At 43.4% G+C, this 21,261-nt stretch overlaps 1 protein-coding gene across 1 annotated transcript in view; it reads left to right on the plus strand.

The window, feature by feature from the left end:
* The first annotated feature begins 711 nt into the window (after window positions 1-711).
* The window catches only part of zcchc7 (zinc finger, CCHC domain containing 7), a 49,573-nt gene continuing 29,023 nt past the window's right edge, over window positions 712-21,261 (plus strand). The window contains exons 1-2 of the mRNA XM_036516410.1: window positions 712-761; window positions 4,064-4,625. Of these exons, the coding sequence (XP_036372303.1) occupies window positions 4,085-4,625 (541 nt within the window). The 5' untranslated portion in view covers window positions 712-761; window positions 4,064-4,084. The remainder of the gene's footprint in view (window positions 762-4,063; window positions 4,626-21,261) is intronic.

Consider the following 21,261-nt stretch of genomic DNA (forward strand, 5'->3'; position numbering starts at 1 on the left):
TGGAATATAAGTCCCCTAAGCAGATGTAAAAAATTCCATTGAACCCTGATATGATGACTTGAATAAACTTTAGCATGTCTCTGTGCAGAGGCATAAGTTTCATTATTGTAAACGCTTCACTACAGTATAGTTTGTTTACATTCTCTCAACATAAAGGGAAACATGTCCTCCCTAACCTACGCCCATAGACATATGGAATCATCCACTGATTTTACATCGACCCCAACAGTTATAACCCCTCTACAATATGAATAGCCTATGACTTATTCCTGCACAGTGCCTCCCACATCATTTATGTTATCTGTAGCCAGACATTGACCATAGCCTACATCAGGCATACTCTTGACATAACCCTCAAACACACACACACACACACACACACAGATTTCACAAACAACGACAAAACAATTAAAATAGATTTAACTGCCATTCTCTGATGCATTGTGGAAGTGGCACTAAAGCCCATAAGAAGTCTGGTTTTCTTTCGGTTCCCTTTATTTTTACTGCACTGTCTCACATATACCGAATAATTAAACTCGAAATGAGAATAAAATATTCATAATGATATTTCTAAAATTATTTTTTGTGCGTAGGCCAACACAGCATTCGGTAACAGTTGAAAGTCGGTTAAAGAGCCGGTGACGTTATAGTCGTCCAACCAATTTTCTAATGTCTACGGTTGTAAAACCCCGGAAACACTTTGCTCGGTCAGCTGAGCGTCAGGAAGTGCTGCGAGGCAGCTAGCTAGCTAGAAAACAGAGGTGAGTTTTTAAGTCCACATCCAGACGAACTGTCGCTGCTGTCTGGAACTATGAATATGCGAGAAGATATTAGTGGTCATTACACACATGCGATGTAGCGAGTTAGCTGTCGGTGAACAGATTTGTGTGTTTACATCAGCCGGCTGCTAATCAGTCAGGGTAACACGTGGGTAGTGGGCACACATTAGCAATCGGTAGCTAGCACTATAGCAATCACATTTTTCTGAGTTTGTCACAAGCCCCTGGTAGTACCTAGGGTAAATAAATTCCTGTATTTTAAGGTTCACGTAGTGCGGTTGCTACGTTAACATTTTCTTATTGTTGCAAACCCGGTAGCATGAAAGGTAGTTAGGCAGCTGGGTACTTAGCTGTTTAGCTACAGTAGCTAACTTTATGAAGTCGTGCGTGCTTATGTCTAGATGAATGCTAACCGCACAGTTCTTCTACAAAGAGGCTTTTATGTAATTATGCATATGAATGCTGTCAAGCTGCCTCATTAGCTGTTTGTTGCTAAATCGAAATATCCCAGCGCACAGAAGTGACGTTTTAAAGAAGTGCGACTTTGTGTATGACATTAGCTAGTTAGCCACATGCATGCGCCTGTCTATTACTATAATAATCATTCTCAGTTTTTATTTATCAGTTTTATGGTGTAATGACACATTTAATGTTTCAGTCACTCGCTGTATTTGCTTTTGCTATGAAAATGAAATTGACAGCTGACACTGAAGTCGGATGATGGGTTACTTCAGGTTGCTGCACACTGGAATTTCAGTTTCGTTCTCTGTTTTTACAGCTCTGACGTGCTGATGTATTTCACATGTCTTACAATAATTAGTTCATTGTGGTGATCTCATCTGCTGCATTTGAAGAATCAATTGCCTGAAATGGCTAGTATGTTGTCAAGCCATTGGTTAGTTAGGGAGAGGTGAAATGGTGAGGTCAAATCATTATATGACCATATGAGAAGGTACTGGTCCAGATCGTTGCAGCAATTTGTGATGATCATCATCATCCCGATTCTCTTGGTTTGGTCCCTGAGTACAGGAGCAGACTTTGTGTTGTGGTGCATAGGAAGTGCAGAAGCTTATAGTCACCACCTGTGATTTCCCTGTGGAAATTTCACTGAAACACTGTTGATAGAACAGGCATAGATAGGCCAACATTCTCTGTTATTTAATGGTGAGCTGACTACCTGAGACTTGGAGATCATGGAGGTCTGCATCTGACATACGCAGATCATAGGAGTAAATGCATCTTGGTTATGGGATTTTGTCATCTGTATGCTTTTATTTATTTCAGTGGTTTTTTTTTGGCATTTTTGTGTCCTTCATCTGTGCCACTGTGACTATGTATTTGTTGTTTCAGCTGACAGTTTCGTACTGTGAGTCAAAACCTGTCTAATCATCTCTTCTAAATTTATTAAAGTTGTGAAGAATTTGTTTTGCCTGAATTTCATTGAGACACCTCATCTTGTCCAGCAAACCCTAGATCAGGAGAGGGTGTGTGGGCTCCACCACATGCTTCTATGTAAAGATCACGTGTTCTGGAATGTTGTTACCTGCTGGTGTTTCTGATTCCTGAAGATGCTGTCCTTATTTTTGGTAGTTCTTTTTGTTCTTTTGATTTGCTCTCTAGTTGCCGTCCCGTTTGTGTCAAATGTTGTGTACTTACCTATTGAGCTGGTTGTGACGTAGACCTGCTGATTGGCGTCAGCCGCAGCTGATTTTTAAGGGGACTGTCTGGTTTTTCGTTTAGTACAACTGGATGTCAGTTCAGTGAGCAGTGATGTTCACAGATCTTCAGGTAATTCCTTCTCTGCGTGCACCATATCCACCAAACCAGCGTTTGAGTTCAGTAGTCTTGCTGGCAAATGAGCAATTTCAAATCTGTGGGCAGAATACAGTCCAAATGGGCCCATCACTTTCACAGCTATTGATTATCATGTCTGGGTCAGCCTGAGGGATACCGGAAATGGTGTATGCAACTTCTGTGTGATCATCTTGTACCTATATTGACAACCTAATTCAGTCAATCACAGACATAGACTTATTTTATTGACTTTAAAAGTCTGCCTGACCCTTTCATAAATGTTGTGTTTATGAAAATCAAAGTATTTGTACAAAAATACTTTTTACTTCATATCTCTTGAAGAGCTCTGATGCCTCCATCCTTCCTTCATGGTTCATCCAGGAAGTACACGCATCTGGTCAGGTGGCCACTTCCATTGGTCATGCCAGACTATTCCAAATTTGACATCGCAGCTTGATAATGCATGATATGAATGAATGACTCTAACCAGTTTATAACCTGAAAAATATCATTTTTGTCACTGATTACGTAAGTGTTGGGGGTTGTCAGGCTCCTTGAAGAAAAACCTTGAATATGTTGGGTTTATGCCATAATGCCTTCTATCTGGACACCTGGCCCTGCCCTTTTCCCCTGTGGTCTGCAGGCAGAGCTGCAATGTTCAGGTTGCTGCACAAGGTAATGTGTGAAACCCCGGGCAGACCCACCGTTTCTCCCTCAAATCCCCCGCAGCGTAGCAGGGAAATGAGCCGTGCATAACCGCGCCGCATTTGGGCACCCGGACGCACCGTTTTGTTTTTGCTCCTTATTCCTTTCCCTCTCTGTCCTATTCCCCTGGTTGCTGGCTTGTGACCACCTTCTGTCTCCTCCCCAAGCCAGCCGTTGAGTGGGTCATCACCTGCCATCATTACACAGACACGCCGGGGTGACCGGGAAAATGCGCCGATATAGGGAACGCTCTTCAGGACTAATGCTGCAGGGACGGCTTTCATAAGGTCCACGGATGCTTCTAAGTGATCTTATCCCCGACACTGGGCACCAGATCTGAAATGGCCTAATTCAGGAGTTTTGGTTTGGTTTCCTGTGGCCTCTAAAGAGATTAACGTGTGTCTCGGTCCCATCCTTGACTGCAGAGATTTAAATTACCATTGTAATAGGCTGAAAGGGACAGGAGGCAGTAGTGTGATGTTGTGCTACCAGACCTGTGCATAGGAGGTTTCTTTAAGGTTTTTTAGCATTTTTGTGTTGTTCTGTAGCAGTTTCAATCAGTACGTCAGTAATGTTTGCTAACATTTTACCCATTTCAGTGTTATCAGTGGTTTAACTAAAAAAAGGGTCTTTCCATTTGGTGAGATGTTTAAAATCCCAGTGATCTAGTCACTTCAGAATTCACTTCGAGATGATGATGATGATGATGATGATGATGATGATGATGATGATGATGATGATGACGACGATGATGCTGATGATGATGGTGATGAATGTCTCCTCAGGCAGCGGGGCGACCCTTCAGCATGTTTGGGGGGTACGAGGAGAGGGAGGAGTATGAGGACCAGCTGTACCGGGAGGCGGAGGACTCCAGCAGCTCCGATGTGGACAGCGAGGTGGAGTTCAGGCTCTACAGCCAGCTGCACTATTCCACCCACGCTCCCTACGAGGAGGAGAAGGAGAAGGAGAAGCAGAAAGAGCAGGCTCCGGCCCAGGTGAAGGAGCAGCCCCCGAAGGACGTCATCGTCATCGACTCGGGCACAGAGGTCATTACCGTGTCGGACAACACAGAGGAGGATGAGGAGGGGGTCTGTGCCTCGAAGGGCCGCAGATGGCAGCCCCCGGCCTTGGCCAGGAGGGGGTGGACTTCTACGCCCACCTCTGCTCAGCCGTCCCCGGCCCCGCAGAGCGAGGACTCTGTGCTGTGCCTGGACTCGGACTCTGACTCGCTCTCTGACTCTGACTCAGATGGAGTGGAGAACTGGATGATATTGGGCCAGGGGAAACAGGAATTAGACGATTCCATCCAGCTCAACGTGGAGGGAGGGGTCAGTGTCAGGTCTACAGGTAAGGGCATTGCCACCGTTCAGCATGCACAATAACAACCACACACAAACATGCTCATACCCCCTCACTCACACGTGCGCGCGCACACACACACACACAGTGTGTGTACTGTAGCTAGCATGTTTAAACTGACTGACACTCAGACACTGAACAAATGAACTTATGCTGTGACTGACACACACTAACATACATGCTGACTTAACTGACTGACTGAACGACACACAATAACTAACTGCCATTGCCAGTCACAACCTGATGAAAGTTTTGTACACTTAGAGATACCTGAGTGGCACTCACATGCTGAATGTCAAGAACACACTGACTGGTAATCATGCATTAGCTCTATTAAATCAAATTTTGTCACATTTCTACCATGATAGATGTATTCTTTATTCTGTATTTTTATGGCAAAATTCTGTTAATTCTACTGTTGTCATAGCCACACACAGAGGTGCACAGAATCACTTATTTTCACTCGCACCTATTTGAATGGACATTGAACAGCTGGGCCCTTACACATTGACCATTAATTTGGTCCTATTGCTCTTTTGTATGTACTGAGAGTTTAAAAAAAAAAGGAAAACTAGCCTCATTCCCCTTTATCATCAATGAAATTAAATAGATGAGTTTGAGATTCAGCTGAGGAAAATACCCCCAGAGAATACTCCCAGATCTTATCTCCAAAGATGTCTTGGAAAGTGAAATAGAATGATAATTGAATTCTGAACAGCAAAGCTCCCTGACAGCCCCCCCGGCCTTTTTAAAAGGTGTCCCACTCCCAGCACTTTCAAAACCCCCCCTAATCAGCTCAAGTTTAAAGCGAATATGATGAGCATTGAAATGCCTCGTGTGTGTGGAAGTTGATTCTGTTTGAGTTTTGGTAAGAATCTGATTAAGCAGGGCGTCAGCTCGATGAAGGCCCTTGCGCTGAGGTTTATCACGTTTTCATACACCCTCTGCGGACGTGCCGAGCAGTGTTTTTTTGGGGGAAAGATCAAAACGAGCCTGTTTTGCTATAAGAGGAGATGAGGAGTAGTGAGAGATTGTATCCCCCTGTATGCGTTCATGAAAGGATGACTCCGTGTGCAGGAGCACCGCATTTCCGAGCTTCATCTGCATGCAAATGTATACGGGGCAGAGTAGAAGGAGAGGAGAGGTAATCTGCTCTCCTCATAATGATCCACAAAAAAAGAGCAGGAGAAAAACAGAACAGCCTGTGTCAGAGGGAGGGAGAGAATCTAATCATAAAAAAAAAAACCTGAATACACAATGTCTTGGCAAATCTCTGAAGATCTTCACATTAAGTTAACCTGCAGCCTCAGCAAAGCGGTCTCCCTTTCTTTCATTTTTCCCTTTTCTACTGATGTGTTTTTTTTTTTTTTTTTTACTTCCACCCTCTTTTGTGCATTCTCTCTCTCTCTCTCTCTCTCTCTGTTTCTCCTGATTTAAATTTCACCGGGCTTTGGGTCTGCGAGCTGCGGGTTTCTGCAAGAGTGCCCATGCTTGCGTAGCGGTGCATGCTGGGACGGTTTGGGATTTCCTCCGGCCTGCTTTTGTTATACAGAGGGGCGGGGGGGGGGGCAGCGGCTGCTCTCTTGTCTGCCCTCCGTGTGATCTCTGGAGCCTGTCCTCAACCAACACCACCCCCTCAGCCCCCCCTTCCACCCCCCACCCCGGAGTTCACTGCTATGGGGGGCTGAGAGGATCAAAAAGGGGAGGTGAGAGAGGGAAGAGGGCAGTTTAAGAAGGGCAAAGGAGACAGTTTAACTGGAAGGGCAAGACAGAGAGGCAATTACACTGGGAGTAAAGGGGGTGAAAGGGATGTTTTGGAGAGCTGGGGCAGCTTAGCTTAGGCACAGAGGGGGTAAAAGAAGGGGCAGTTAATAGCGGGCAAAATGGGGCAAGACAGAGGCACCAGCTTCATATTTGTGAGAAATGGCAGTTTGGCTGGGGGAGAGGGAGGGGTCTTAAATCAGAGAGGTCAGGCGTTTCTATGGGGATGGGAGCCGGGAGGCAGTGTGACAGCTACTGCACATACATGAGGAGGAATGAGAGCGGTTGTGATATAGGAGAGCAGATCTGGTCTGGTGTCCCTTATTCTGTGTGGCGGGAGGCCCCTCACATCAGCGTGCATTACATTACATTACAGCGTGCATTACATTACATTATTGGTATTTAAGACACGCTCATCCAGAGCGGCTTACATAGGTTACAATTTTTTGACATGTTACCCATTTATGCAGCTGATTATTTACTGAGGCAATTCTGGGTTAAGTACCTTGCCCAAGGGTACAGCAGCAGTGCCCCTGCAGGGAATTGAACCGGCAACCAAAGTCCAGCTCCATACCACTATGCCCCACTGCCTCCCCACTGCCCCTACACGGCCCCACTGCCGTGCCCTGTCACTGGGAGACAGCAGTGTCCGCAGGGCAGGTCCTGGCTCCTCGCGGCCCTCCGGAGAGCTGTAGGCAGCCCTCTCTTGTCATCTGCGCCACCATCTCTGGATATGCGAGCAGCAGTGCGAGGCAGCGCTTAGGGGAGCTGCGCTCCTGTACAGAATGGTGCAGGCTCATATCCCAAATGGGGCACTTAAAAGTCGAATACATGTGCCTGTACAGTTCTCTTGTCAGCTCATATCCATGGGTGTCAGGTAGGGACTGGTCTTGCAGCTTCTTAGCTACAATAAATGATCTAGGTTACCCCCTGAAAGAGGTGTGCTGTTTTCACCTTCCCATTTCTCACATGAATTTGATAATTTTTTTAAAGGTGTCAGACTGAGTTTCTATTCTGTACTTGTCATAGATGTGGGTATCTCCCCACCCACCAGCGTCTGACTCAGGCAGCATTTCCTGTTTGGCAGGGCATTGTCGTTTGTGTTGCGTACTTGTTTCATTGGGCCATTATTGTTATATTAGTGTTTGGCCTCCCTTGGCTGTGTGATATTGCTTGTGTGCTTTTTTTTATTGTTAATGCTGACAGTGTTGTCATGTTAACAGCCGTATCGTTCATAGTTGTACCTGTTATTTATTATATGTGTGGCTGTATGTGTAAAATAATGAAGTAAGTAGAAGGGATGAGGCCAACTATTTCATTGGAATATTCAACCCTGAGGTCACTGTTGCATTACCTTTAATCAGTGACAGAAAGGTTATTAAGCAAAGGGTGAAGAAAATCCAAGGTATTCACTAAGATTCACAATGGAGAGCTTGAGATGCCTACTCAGTATATAATATATATAATATAACGGTGTGTGTGTAGTATAATTTGTTGCTATTATTTTTCCTGTCTGTAAGAGTGAATACAGATGTGTTTGCAGTATGTGTGTGATTTCATACAGGCTCATACAACAGAGGGTATGGATGAGTGCAGTGGGCAAGAATCCAGCGGGGGGTTTGGGGGGGGTGGGTGTTGTTTTGGGGGGATGAACACAGGCCCAATCAGTCAGTCACCTGGCCCTGAAAACCCAGCCTGCCGCAGCCGGGTCGGTGACTGGGCAAGAACAACGGCGAGAGAAAGGAAGAGGGAAGAAAGGGCCTAAATCCTTCCTGGACATCCTGTTTGTCCCCACAGTCCAGTGAGACCCCCAGGGCAGAGCGGCTGAGGGGGACCTGGGTGGCGGGCCAGGGCTCTGGGGGGGGGCGACCCCATCTCCAGTCATTTGGAACCAGAGTGGGGGGAATAAAGGGCTTCCCAAAACAGGGTGGGGGGTGAGGGTCTAGCCTCATTCCCAATTTCAGTTGCTGAGTCCCTCCACTGGTGACAGTTTTTACCTCTTTTTTTTTTGTGACACGCTGAACTTTGTGAAGAGCGCGGGTTCATAGCCTCCAGTTGATGGTCAACCACAGGCTGGAGAGCTTCCTGTGTGGGTGTGTGTGTGTGTGTGTGCGCATGTGAGTACAGTGAGCTTTCTGAGCATTTTGTGTGCGTGTGTGAGGTCTGTGGGCCACACCTCCACTCGGGGAAAGGTAAGCCTCTTTCTTTTTGTCTCTTTACAAGCCTCTGGTAAAGGCCTTTGGAAGGCTCCAGGTTACAGCCTGACTGGCTGCTGTGCTTGGCAGTCACTGCCAGGTTGTATATTCTGCTGTGGCTGATGTGTCTCGGCTGCCACCGCCTCTGCACTGCAGACCCATGCTGGGGTTAGGCAGTCCCGCCACCTTTACCTGTCTCTCTCTGTCCGTCTCTCTCTGTCCCTCTCTCTCTGTTTTCCTCTGTCTTCATTTCTCTCCCTCTCTCTCTCGTCATTTCAGAAACTGCCCTCCACCTCACCTGTTGCGCTGATGCCATTATTGGTTGCAGTGTTCTCAAAAAGTGGCTTTCAGTATGACCACATCAGCCTCTCAGACCTCATTCTGCGGCCTGAGTAACTGCTCGTGAGAATTTATTCTTATTGTAGTTAGTAAAGTGCTGCTGTGCACTTCATAAAAAAAGCTCCTGGAAAGACGTGCAACGCTGAGTGGCTAAATGAAACAAAAGCCTGGGATTTACATTGTAAATGCATCTGCAGAGATTGGGTGGAAACGTACGGCTCGTTAGCGAGCTCTTGATGTGCATCGAATCTGCGCGCTCCGCGACCACCGCATGTACTGCCGCATACATATCACACACGTGTGGAGCGGAGCATGTTTTATTCGCTCCACGCGCGCTGGAGCGCTGGCGTGTTGGTGCGTGTTGGAGCGTGCCTCCATGCATGCACGTGTGCCCGCTCTTGTGGGTGGCTGTGGGGTGACAGGCGCTGGTAGAGTCACTGAGAGATCTGCAGTGTCACCTGTGTGCAGAGAGACTCTGAATGAACTGAATGAGAGCTCTCTGCCCACCCATGGCATGAACAAACATAAGCACCAATTGTCATTGTGGGCAGCCTTCGCATTTGAATGAAAAGTCAGTTTTGCAAAGACTAAGTATTTACAGTGTTTTTATACAAAAGAATCGTATTTAAAGGTGATTGACTCATTCAGATTAAATACAGGCTGTCTGTCTGCCTTTACAATGGGACACTTTCCTGGAAATTGTATAGTAATCTGACCTGTCCTGAACTGAATCCTATTTTGCAATAGGCTCAGTGTTACAAGCAAGGGTTAACAAGGGCAGGGTCTCAAAAGAACATTTTTATATAAAAGAACATGTATATGTTCAAGTATATGTACAGTATTACATAAATTACAGTATAAGTATTCAGTCTTGTGTGATGTTAGGGAATAGCAGGACATGGAGAACAATGAGTTCATTGGGATTATTATCAGTGATATCATTATGACCTTCCATTTGTCTTATTCTCCCATGCAAACGTTTCCAGTATGTTTGCGTGTTGAGTTAGGACTCCGGCGTGTGCTAAGCGGTGTGTGTGTGTGTGTGAACGCCTCGTTGTGAGAGCGCGGGGTGTGTGGGGGCGAGCGGGCGGGCGAGCGGGCGTGGGCACAGACAGTGATTTCGTTCTTATCAGGGCTGCCCAGTGCCACACGGTGTGGAACGTCACGCCAGGTCCCCACACCGCCTGTTTGATCAGGCACCAGGGCTGCCACACCACACGCTAACCCAGTCACCAGTGTGCGGGAGCCTGTTTGTTTTATCTCCATTTTTTAGCAACCTTTTTTTTTTTTACCTGTTTTTTATTACATTACAATAAATTACATTCATTTAGCAGATGTTCTTTTCCAGAGCAACGTCCAGTGCAATGTTTCTGACTTTGTGTTGTACTAAGAGTCTGTAGTGGTCTTTGTTTTTGTGTTGTCAGTTTAGATGATTCCAATGCATAGTCATTGTGTGTTTCTTTTCTTAACAGTAAATGACTGTTCCAACACCAAGGACCTTAATGTCTCTTATTTATTTCGGTAAAGCACATTTATACATATATACAGATACCCCATAGTTTGAAATTACAAATTAAATTTCTGCACTTAAAAATACCTGAAGGTGACAGATATTAGTGAATATCCATTATGTGATTGAAAGTATTTTTTTTTTTTTTATTTATTTGTTATTTGTGTCATTTTTCTGTGATTTTAAAATCTGAAAATATATATCAATTTTAGCTCATTGGCAGCAGCACAGGCAGGATGATGCTAATAATCTAACCTTTGCACCTTTGGATCTTGCACACAGTTTGTGATATAAAATATGAGTTGTCAGTATATTCTGTTAACACGCTGTCATGTTTTAATTGTTCCGCTCTCTCCTGCTTCTTCATCCTTTCTCCTCGTCTCTTGCAGCTTGAAAAACACACCCTTTTGCTCCACTTGCACTCTCGAAATATACCCACTTTTACTCAGTCTGAGTTTTATCTGTCAGACTGAAACCGCAGCATGGTGTGGTCTTTTTTTCTCCACCGGCGAAATGCTTGAAGGATTTTAATTTGTTTATCTTATCGATGTGCCCGTAAATATCTGCAGTATCTGAAGATGCGTTCTTTTTTTCCGGAAAGCCTGAAAAGCGAACAGCGCGTGCTGTTGTCTTGCAGGTGTTTATCTGATGCATCGCAGGCACTTTTCCTCTGTAAACCAGGCCACGCCACATCATTGCTGGCATCTCTGTGTGGCCGTATTTAAATATCACGTGCAGCGAAGAAAAATCCCCCTCTTCGCCCTCAATAACAAGTTATTTTGAATTGTTTCTTTTGTTTGAGTAGCTGTGGTCAGCACCGTAATATTAAAATTACATTGTGAAACCCGTCTATTTTAAGTTTTTGAATCATTCCATAGGCAGCAGCGGTTCTGTTCCACAGGCAGTGGTGTGATGTTGCAGTAAAGAGTAGAGCTTCTACCCCAAAGGCTGCTGGGTCGATTCCCAGGTGAGCTACGGCTCTTGTACCAGTTATTTAACCTGAATTTCCACCAAATATCAAGCTGTGGATAACGTAAAAATTCTAAACTATATAAGTCACTCTGGGTAAGAGCAATGGAGAAAAATTCATATAAATTCTCATTGCAGAATCAGATTCTATGCTGATGCTACACAGGGCCAAATGTCCTAGAATTATGAAGATGTGATGCTGGAGTCATAAACAAGAAAGAAACAGTGAAGATTAATCTATAATGTTACCATAAGGAGATGTTTATTAGGAGTCTTGAGCAGCATTAATACCGTTAGTGTGAGAGAGCTGCAGTGGACCGCAGTGGAGCTCCACCCGGTTCTCAGTGCACCGCGGTACAGTAGAGGTGCAATTCAGCCCTCCTGTTCTGCATTTGGAATGACTCTGTTCTTTACATTTCGGTGACACACTGAAGGAAGTGTCCCTTTTCCACTGTGTACCAGCACCTCCTCCTTTCATTTCAAGCTGAGATGTGCATAAAATACAAAACTAACTAAAAAGTAGGATTGAATCCTTATGTGTATTTCTGGAAGCAACCTCAGTCCTGCCCAGCTCAGTGTTGGTGGCGGCGGTGGTGGTGATGAGGATGTGGTGGTGCTTGCTATGGCAGCATATGACTGAAAAGTGATGAGGATGATGATGGTGATGTTGACGATGAATTTCTGTGTTGCGTGCCAATGGGTGCAGACAGCCCCCCTGCCCTCCCTTCCTACCTCTTTGTCACTGTTTCAGACGCAAGTTCAGAGAGGAGGGCAAAAAAAGTCAATTACCAATAATAATTATTTTAATTAACCAATTGATTAATATTAAATTTAATTATTGTTGTTGTGACAGGGAAAGAGCAACCATGTTATTATACACATACACACACCCTGGAGGAGGAAGGCAGATTTTGTTTTCAATCACATTTCATCAGAGATGGAATCCTAGTGCTATATTAATTGTAAGGCCACAGTGTTGTTGGTTTAATTGTGAATATTAATATGTGTGAGGAAAGGAGAGAATGGAGTGGTAATTTGCCTCTGTGGACAGTGAGTCTTTGAACCAGATAGCATGTTTGGGCCGGCTTTAGCAGCCACTGCATGGCATATCTGAACTTCCATTGAACCACACTGGAAGCAGATCATCTGTGTCATCTTTTCTGTAAACCTCTGAAGTTGAGAAGGAAGTGTACAGATAAATATATAGAGGTATATAGATACAGAGATACAATTATTATTCTTAAATATATGTGTTTGTATGTGTTCATGTTCATATGTATGTGGATGTATGTATATGTGTGCACAGGTGCACCCACACATACTGTATACACACGTGTAATATGTGTGTGTGTTTATCTGTTATATGCACACATACATGGACATGTTTTATTTATATATGTGTGTGTGTGTGTGTTTATCTGTTTGTGTGGGCGTATAGAGTATTTATGTACCATATTCAGTCATCATCTTTCACAGCTGTTGACAGACTTGAGTCCTTGGCAGGAAGAGCCAATTTGCAGCAATGCTAAGCTTTAACATTCTGGTTAATTAATCAGACTCCAGCTATACCATCTGTTAATGACAGACAGGCATTTCTCTATACTAATGAAGTGCTGGGTTAATAATAGCTTTGCCCTGGTTCTCATATATTGCAGCCTGTTTTCGTATAGATTCGGTAAGCTCTGTCAGTGTAGACCAGGTGAGGGGGATAGGGGCTGTCATTCTCTCATTCTCCGTACTCTTATGAAGGATGAAGGGGATTGTCTGCTGTCTCTGTACCAGCAGTTTACATCCCTGATTTAAGTGTGTGCTACCAATGCAAGCTCTCCAAGCTGTTGCCTTGTGGTTGAGATATGTCAGCTACCGTGCCATTCAGCTTCTCCCCTGTAACGCCTGGGGAGGGATGTGTAAACCCAAAAGCCTGTGGAGTTCTCATATCTGCTTGTACTATCTGCTATATTCTTCAGTACAGTCTTCCCTTTTGTAAGGTCTCTCCAGAAACCACGGGAGAGAGGTGCTGGGGCCATTGCTGTTTTGCCTTTGATGAAAGTATATTACCTCAGTGACTGCAGTAGAAATTTAGCTGTGTGTGAATGTCACTGGATGGAGTGGTGATCACTGAGAGTGGGCCTGGAGTGTGCTGAGAGACGGCTCTGTTTTTTAGGCAGCAGCAGGGGCGATGGTGTTGGTCCACATGTGCAAAGTGTGGCTGCCGCAGCGACGGGGAAATTCGGCTGGGTGTTGGGAAGGGGGATGGTGCAGGGGTGGGGGGTGTCACTGTCACTAATCTCTCAAATACACCTGACCTCCTCTGGGACCCTCTGAAAGCGCGGGCGGCTATTATTAGGGCCTCCTTTGCATACAGAGAGACTGTGAGAGCCCCGCCGTGCCGTGCCCTTCTCAACTGACTGTTAAACGGAACAACTTTTACTACCCTGAGAGGAGCTGGCGAGGCGTAGAGAGAGAGGGAGAAGGAGGGAGGGAGAGAGAGAGAGAGAACGAGAGAGAGTGAGAGGTCACCAGGTGTGGTGGGAGGTTTGAAGTGAGAACTTCTCAGTCCTGATCCTCAGATGGTTACTGCTCAGCGGTCACTAGGATGAAGACTGTGGTCATGTTTATGTGTATGAAAGAGGAAGGAGGGTTAGTACAATTGAGAAGAACAGTGTGTGTGTATATGTCTGTGTACAACTGTGTTGATCTTAACTATGCACAGCATTCATTGATGTATTGATACCCATATTTGATGATTACTGATATACCCTACAAGTACTAGCTGATATACCCTGCAAGTACCACTCCACGGTGTTGTGCCCTGTCACCAGTGTTCCAGAGTGTGGCTTGAGGATAGGTATTACTCACAGACTGAGTTTAAGTGTCCAGTGGGACAGTTCCACTCTGACTGCCTGTGGCACGGACCACACAGAAGTGGGTCCCCCTCAGGAATGCGAGGCCGTTACGCACAGACGGTGTCCGGCGGGACAGTGGTTGTGATTGGCCGCGACACAGGCCATCACTTTGGGTCATTGAGTCGCGCTCTGAGGGGACCACAGCCGACGGCGTGTCCGGGTGCGCCGCACTTACATCCTGACCCGCAGAAGGGTCGTCATTTTTGTCACACGGCAAATCACCAGGTGTCCTCCAACAACCTTCCAAACGCAAATCTTTTTTTGTTTCGGTTCGCAGTTCCCAACCGAAACGAGATTTTTTGGAAGTCTCTGGTGCGATTTCACTGCAGTGGCTGCCGTTAATTTAAACTTCACGAAGGCGTGTTTACTGTATGAACGCCCGTCTCTTTATCCAGGATTACCCCTAAATGAAATGCAGAGATGCAGTCTCTGAACAGCGGGGAAGGTGCGCCAGATTAAACACAGCGTTCTTATTCAAGCTTCACGCGGCTGGAGTCGGCGCGCAGAATTAATTAGGGATAATATCAAAGAGCATGTGGCTCACTGGTTTATTCAGGTATTTAGTTATTGATATTTAATGCGTGTTTTGTATTGCGCCGTCGGATTTTATAATGAAGGGATCTGACTCGGAACGTTCGGCGCCCGCGATGCCTCCTCCACTTACTGCGCTCGTTTTTAGCGGTATGATTCGTGAAGTGTTTGTTTACCGGCTGGGTTTACAGGGTCGCTTTAAAACGAATGTGTTGGATTTTCAGAATTTCCAGAAGGTTCTTCCTGATTTTCCTGCTGGTCACCAGTAGTATTTACAGTCTGCCACTCGAGTCCACATAACACGGGGTAACACTCAATGCACTGGTGTTTAAAAGGGACGACATGGGCAATGTCAGTATCTCATACATAAAGTGCAGATCCTTGCAACTGAACGTTTCAAAATTTCAAAACATATGCCCTTTGCAACGAACACATTTTTATTGGTAAGCATTAAAGAGTGATTTTAATTTTTGTTAGAATTTCAAAACATATGCCCTTTGCAACGAACACATTTTTATTGGTAAGCATTAAAGAGTGATTTTAATTTTTGTTAGAATTTCCTCGAAACACATGGATTGATATTTCAAACATTTGGGCAATGATTGTAAGAATCTGCATACCGTGTACAGCAATTAAAAACAATCGTGCAAATTGCGAAGTTAAAGGACTTAGATCATGGATTTGGTGTCCTAACCCTGACCTTTCCAAAAATATATATTTTCATCTTCCATGTTTATTCTGCCTTCAAAAATTCATTTGAAATATTCCATATGTATTACAAATAGTATGTATAAACAAAATAAATAAATAAAAATCAGGGCCACACAGTGTAAAATCTTGACAGAAATATTAAGTTGTTGATAAGTTTTGGAAATTGCCATATGTCCCCCAGACTTGAAGAAATACAGGTATATTTTACTTTTTTTTCTTAAACCACAGCTTTGATTCAAAATGACATATAGTAATTGTATTTTTGGTACCACTGCCTTGCAAAATAAATGTTTAAAGTGGCACTAATCTGGTGTGTGTTTTAGCGGATCAAAAACCGCAATAATAATAACACACTGTAAAATTTACCATTCATACAACATTTTTACAAAGTCCTTAAATCTTAATGTGTGAAATTAGGCCTTCAAATGTCCTAAATGTATCTCTAAAGTTATAACATACTTAATGTTCACAGTCTTTCAAAATATTTCGATCAGTTGTCTTAAACAGTTTTTTTAAATTAATTGTATGTAAATGAATTAACATTTATGCGTGAATGAAGATACATTAAGGGAATAGTGTTCTGAAGATAGTTAACACATTTTTAAAGGCACAAGGGACAGTAGTTGTTTCCGGTGAATAAAATGATTTGAAAGAATGAAAATCTCTCTCTCTCAAAGAAATCAGTCTGTACTTTTCCTCTGAATGTGATTGTACACAAATATAGCAAAACTTGCACAGAATATAAAATAAATCAGATCTAAATCGGTGTGAGTTTTCTTCATTAGTACTTTCAACTGCCATCCTGGTCTTAGGTTTCATTAATCTTGTTTATTGAAAGAAATCCTCAGATTATTAAATGAAAAGAACAGATTATGTTATTCGGCATCTGAAAAGAAAATGAATGGCTTTGTACACTCATATTTTGAGATAGAATCTTACTTTCTTTTCTTGATATGGTGTGCACAAACAATTATTTTTTATGTTTGTCCTGGTGGGGCTTTTTAACACATAGATGGACAGTTTGGAAGGTAAAACTGATACACAAAATAAATTGGCTGGTATGGCCTTGTCTTTGCTTCCTCATTCTGTGATTCCCATTGTCAACTGCAGCTGTAATTGATAGAATAATTATTGTAAATATTTTTCAAGGAGGTGGCTCAAAGTCATTGAGGCTGTGAAACAGTGTCAGTGTCAGTCAGGAAAAAGTTAGGTGGCAGTTTCCTGGTCAGGGAGGTGTTAATAGGCTTAATGTCAGATATTTCAATCTGTCTTCTTCTAATGAAATAAAACTCCAAACAGTCTGATTTAGGCACAGAACAAAGAAACGTCTGGAATTCAGCAGAACTGCGGGCTATCCAAATTCTTTTCGCTGTAGTCAGGGAGAAAGTTGTCTATTTCAAAGTCATCTGTAACAGAACAGAGTAGCATTCATTTGGAAAGAATATTTGAAAATCTTGAGCATGGTTTTGTTAGTTTAAGCCAACCACATCTGTGTACATATAAGTCCATTAAGAGAGCAGCACTCCTTTGAATTTCTCATATGTCCTTCCATTGTGCTTGTAAAGCTGTCGATCATCGATTCTGAAATAAAATTCACAAGCAGCACTAAACCTCTTTCTGCTTCTTAAGTCCCATGACAAAGATGGCATAGCCTTTCAGTCTTAACTGTGGTCTGAGTCTTTGAATCTTTATGTAGAGATATACCTTTTGCAGCTGCTCTCTGTCCCTGTCTTAGAGGCTCTTTAGAAAAAAATTGACATATTTTTTGGGGGAATGAAGGTGTTTGGCTGGACTTAGCAAGCATATATCAAGGAGGTGTCCTTTACTTACAAGGTAGGGTGATTAATGCTCCTTACGTCCAACCATATTCTATCCCTGGGTTATTTTTTCTTCAAAGAACAGCCTTAAGTGCCGTTCACAGGTATTGGTAATCAATAGTAATTGCTTTGACTGACTCCGACCAGCTTCTGCATTGCCGAGCCCATTGTAGCCAACTGGGGAAGAAAAATAGAAGTTGTTTACGAGGCAAAAAGCGTGACGGAACTTCCCGGCTAAATCTCCTGATATTTATTCAGCATTCGTTCTGATCTGAAAATCTTTTTCTCCTTGTTTTTTTTTCCATCCTTCTCTTCTTTTCTCTTTTAACGTGGGAGAGGGGGGACGTGCCGTGAATGAACGTGTCATTTTGAAGAGGGGGAGAAAAGTAAATGAATTAAAAAACTGAAATGAAATGTAATCCAGACGTGGATACACTGCAGGTATATTACAAGAGCCGGGTAATGGATTTTTTTATAAAGCTTCACCTAAAGGAACTACAGTCTAATGAGGAGCATTACGGGGGCATTAAGCTAGCTCAAAGGTTATATTAAAATGTCTCCTTGTTTATGTGATCACTGGAATTCAATTTACAGATTGGGCGCTGTAATGGGATTTTCAGCTTTGTGCAGGGAGCTAGCTATGTGTGTGCCTGGTGTGTATGTGTGAAACACCCCACACTGACAGATGTGGAGGAGGGCTAGAATTTCTTCACCCCCCTCTCCGACAGGTGTGACCACCCAAACCTCTTTTAACTTGAATGGATACGCTTATGTTCTATTGTGCTGGAAGTCACTCTGGATAAGAGCGTCTGCTAAATGCATGTAATGTAATGTAATCTCAGAGATGCAACTTTTAGAACTGCTAAAGGTACCTGAGGTACCACATGATGTGTAATGGAACCCTGATACCCTCCAACCCCTCTGTGTTGCTTTGAAATGTGGGCTGTGAATTTGATTGATGCAGAATTTCACATACAGTAGAATATGCCGTTTTGCTTTATACAGCAAATAAAATGTGAACATATACAGAAATGTACATGTATTAATGGAATGGCATCTGTATATTTCCCTCTAGCTACATAATATTTATGGCTAAGACAGATCTTATTGAACAAACCATTTTTCAAAAATTTTCTGGAGGAAAGTGTTACTGATATCAGTTGTTAGTACAGTGTATTAAATGTGCTATCCAGCTGTAGGCATTTTATATGAGGAATAATCATTTAGCAAGAAGAAAGAGAAAAGGAACAGCTGTGGAAGCCTGCTTGTTGAAAACTGCTGTCCGCTAACTGCATTGCATAAAGGTTTTCTTAACCATGATGCTAGTCAAAAAATTTGACACGTTAATAGATGCACTTAGTCTGCATAACAGGAATGTTTGTATTATCATTATTATTTAATAGGAAAAGTCATTCAGCCAGTGCCCATCCAGAACGGATGAAAAATATCACTTGTCACCCTCAAAATGTGTTTAATTGAAGGAATATATTCGTTTTTCAACCGCAGTCGGACAAATGCTCGCAGCGTTTAACAAAGCGCTGTCACAGGGCATTAAATACATCAGCGGCCGACATCCAGAACACACCGCCATTAACGCCGCACTACATCTGTTTTTACCATAGCAGCCCCTCCACGGCCTCCCCCCTAATCAAGCCATGTGCTACAGTGTGGCATAATTGATTGGGCTAATCCTGTAAGATGTCAAATTATGAGATAAAAACACGCCTCGGAGTGACGTATGAAAGCAGCGATGTAAAGCCGAGCACGGGCCCGTGAAATCAACTGGGTGAGATGATGGGCGGCAATGTGTGGGCATTCCCACAATGCACCGCTGCAGTAAGTTTCATTGTACAGAGTTCCCTGGAACAGCGGTTCATTTATCATTGTTTACCGCCATCATTTAGTCGTCTGCCACATGCCCTTATTTAGTACGGCTTACAGAGGAATAGAGGATATGAAAAAACAAGTTAAAACCCTGTAAGACAATATGCAACACATCGCTGAAATACTGGGACAAATGGCAGCTCACTAAGTGCACTGAAAGCTAATGGCATGGTCATAAACAAATAATGTATCGACTTGGCAACCACTGTGTAACACCCTGAAGCTAAATTGTGCTTCCAAACCAGTCACATGTCTACACTATTGCAGGAACACATACTTAGATTGAGAAGAGATCCAAGTCTGGGGACGCCCACATCGGTTACCAAAAGGAGATGAGGCAGAAAAAGGAGGGGGAGAGGAGGAAATGGAGGGAGAAAGAAAGGAGAGGAAGAGAACAGGAGAAGGTGGACAACACACAGGGAGATGAGAAGGGAGCAGATGGGGTGAATCACTCTGTTGGTCTGTCATTAAATCCCAATTCAAACAGGCCTGACTAGACAGCTAGCGCTCTGCTTTAGTTTTGCCTGTCAAAAAGAGACAGGTTTGATAAAGAGTCATGTATTAAATAACCATGATCAAAACTCATTTTAATGCCTCTACATGACCTCATTTTTTTCTTTAGTGCCTAACTGGATCGATGCGGTTTTTGTTGTGTAATAAGATGCTTCACGTTTTTAAAGTGCTGTGGCAAAATAAGATGCTTTTTCTTGTGTTTCAAGTGGAGAGAGACACGAAGGCAATTAATATTAGGAAAGCCCAGGGAAGGGAGAGGGGTGAGCCAAAATAAATAAAAATGTTGAAATGTGAATATATTTGCAGTAAATCAGGTATCCCATGACTAAAGATACTAAAAATACCTTTCTCTCTACATGTGTATATGTATGTATATTTACATAATAATAATAATAATACTTGAACGATATTGCTTTGCAGTGCATTGCATGTTATTTAGCTATCCAAAAATGCCTTGATTTGGAAAAAATTGAAATATTTTTGAAAGAGTTTAATTTCTTCAAATGACCAAATTGACCAGGTTATAGGACAGCAGCAATATCTACTTCGACCGGCTGATTAATTCCACTTCCACATGTAGCTAGCCAGCTAGCTTGCTCACAATAGCCAGGAAAGTGTGTGTCCGTGTGTGGAGTCACATTTTGCATAGGCAGAAAGCTTACTTTATTTTACCCTTTTATTATTTTTTTCACATGCTTGTCACATTCATCCTGAATTCCTTAGCGGGAGAACCAAATCAATTTTCCACCTCAGCATTAATTTTGAAGCATGACAGTCAAACTTAATCAACGGTGACAAAGTCTGAGAACTAGTGGCACCGCCATTTTGAAGGAGGCTTACACTGCCACCAGCGATGGAAACACTTCCAGGTCACACACTCATTTTTTAAACTGTTTGTAGGGATGTATTACGCCTGACATTTAAACACAGCCATTTTAGGCATGCTGTTTCAAAACCCCACAGGTTTAGAGGGGTCAAGGTCTTAGTAAAGGTCCCCACCAGGTTTCAGTCATAGCAAAATGTGGCGGAGGAGGGTCTATTTTCTCCCATATATTGTGTTTCCATTAAGTGGATTTGTTCTGCACTTTTGAGCGCAGCGTTGCGAATAATTTCTGCGCCTATGGAAAACCTTATTAAACGGGCACTGCGACATACGGTCGCTCTCCTTGTTTTTAGTTATTAAATGCGGGCTACGTTGCGCGGGCTAATCCTCTCCACGTCTAAGTCTATTTTCCACCCATGAAGGGAAGGGTGCCTCTACGCTCCCGATTGTGCCTCGGGTTAGGTGCATTGGCTAATGGATATGTGCACCGGTGCCTTTTTTCCACAATAGTACTTTATTCAGATTGGCTAAATAAAGTGGGTAAATCCACCTTACCCAAGGTTATGAAGGGTCACCCCTTGGTTGGCCAAAGGTCACTATCTATGTTAAGGAATGTCACCAAGAGTGTATATTCTGAGCCATTGTTAACACTTATGTGATTTTCT

Source organism: Megalops cyprinoides, chromosome 22 (genome assembly GCF_013368585.1).
Source record: "Megalops cyprinoides isolate fMegCyp1 chromosome 22, fMegCyp1.pri, whole genome shotgun sequence".
In the NCBI taxonomy this organism is placed as follows: Eukaryota; Metazoa; Chordata; class Actinopteri; order Elopiformes; family Megalopidae; genus Megalops; species Megalops cyprinoides.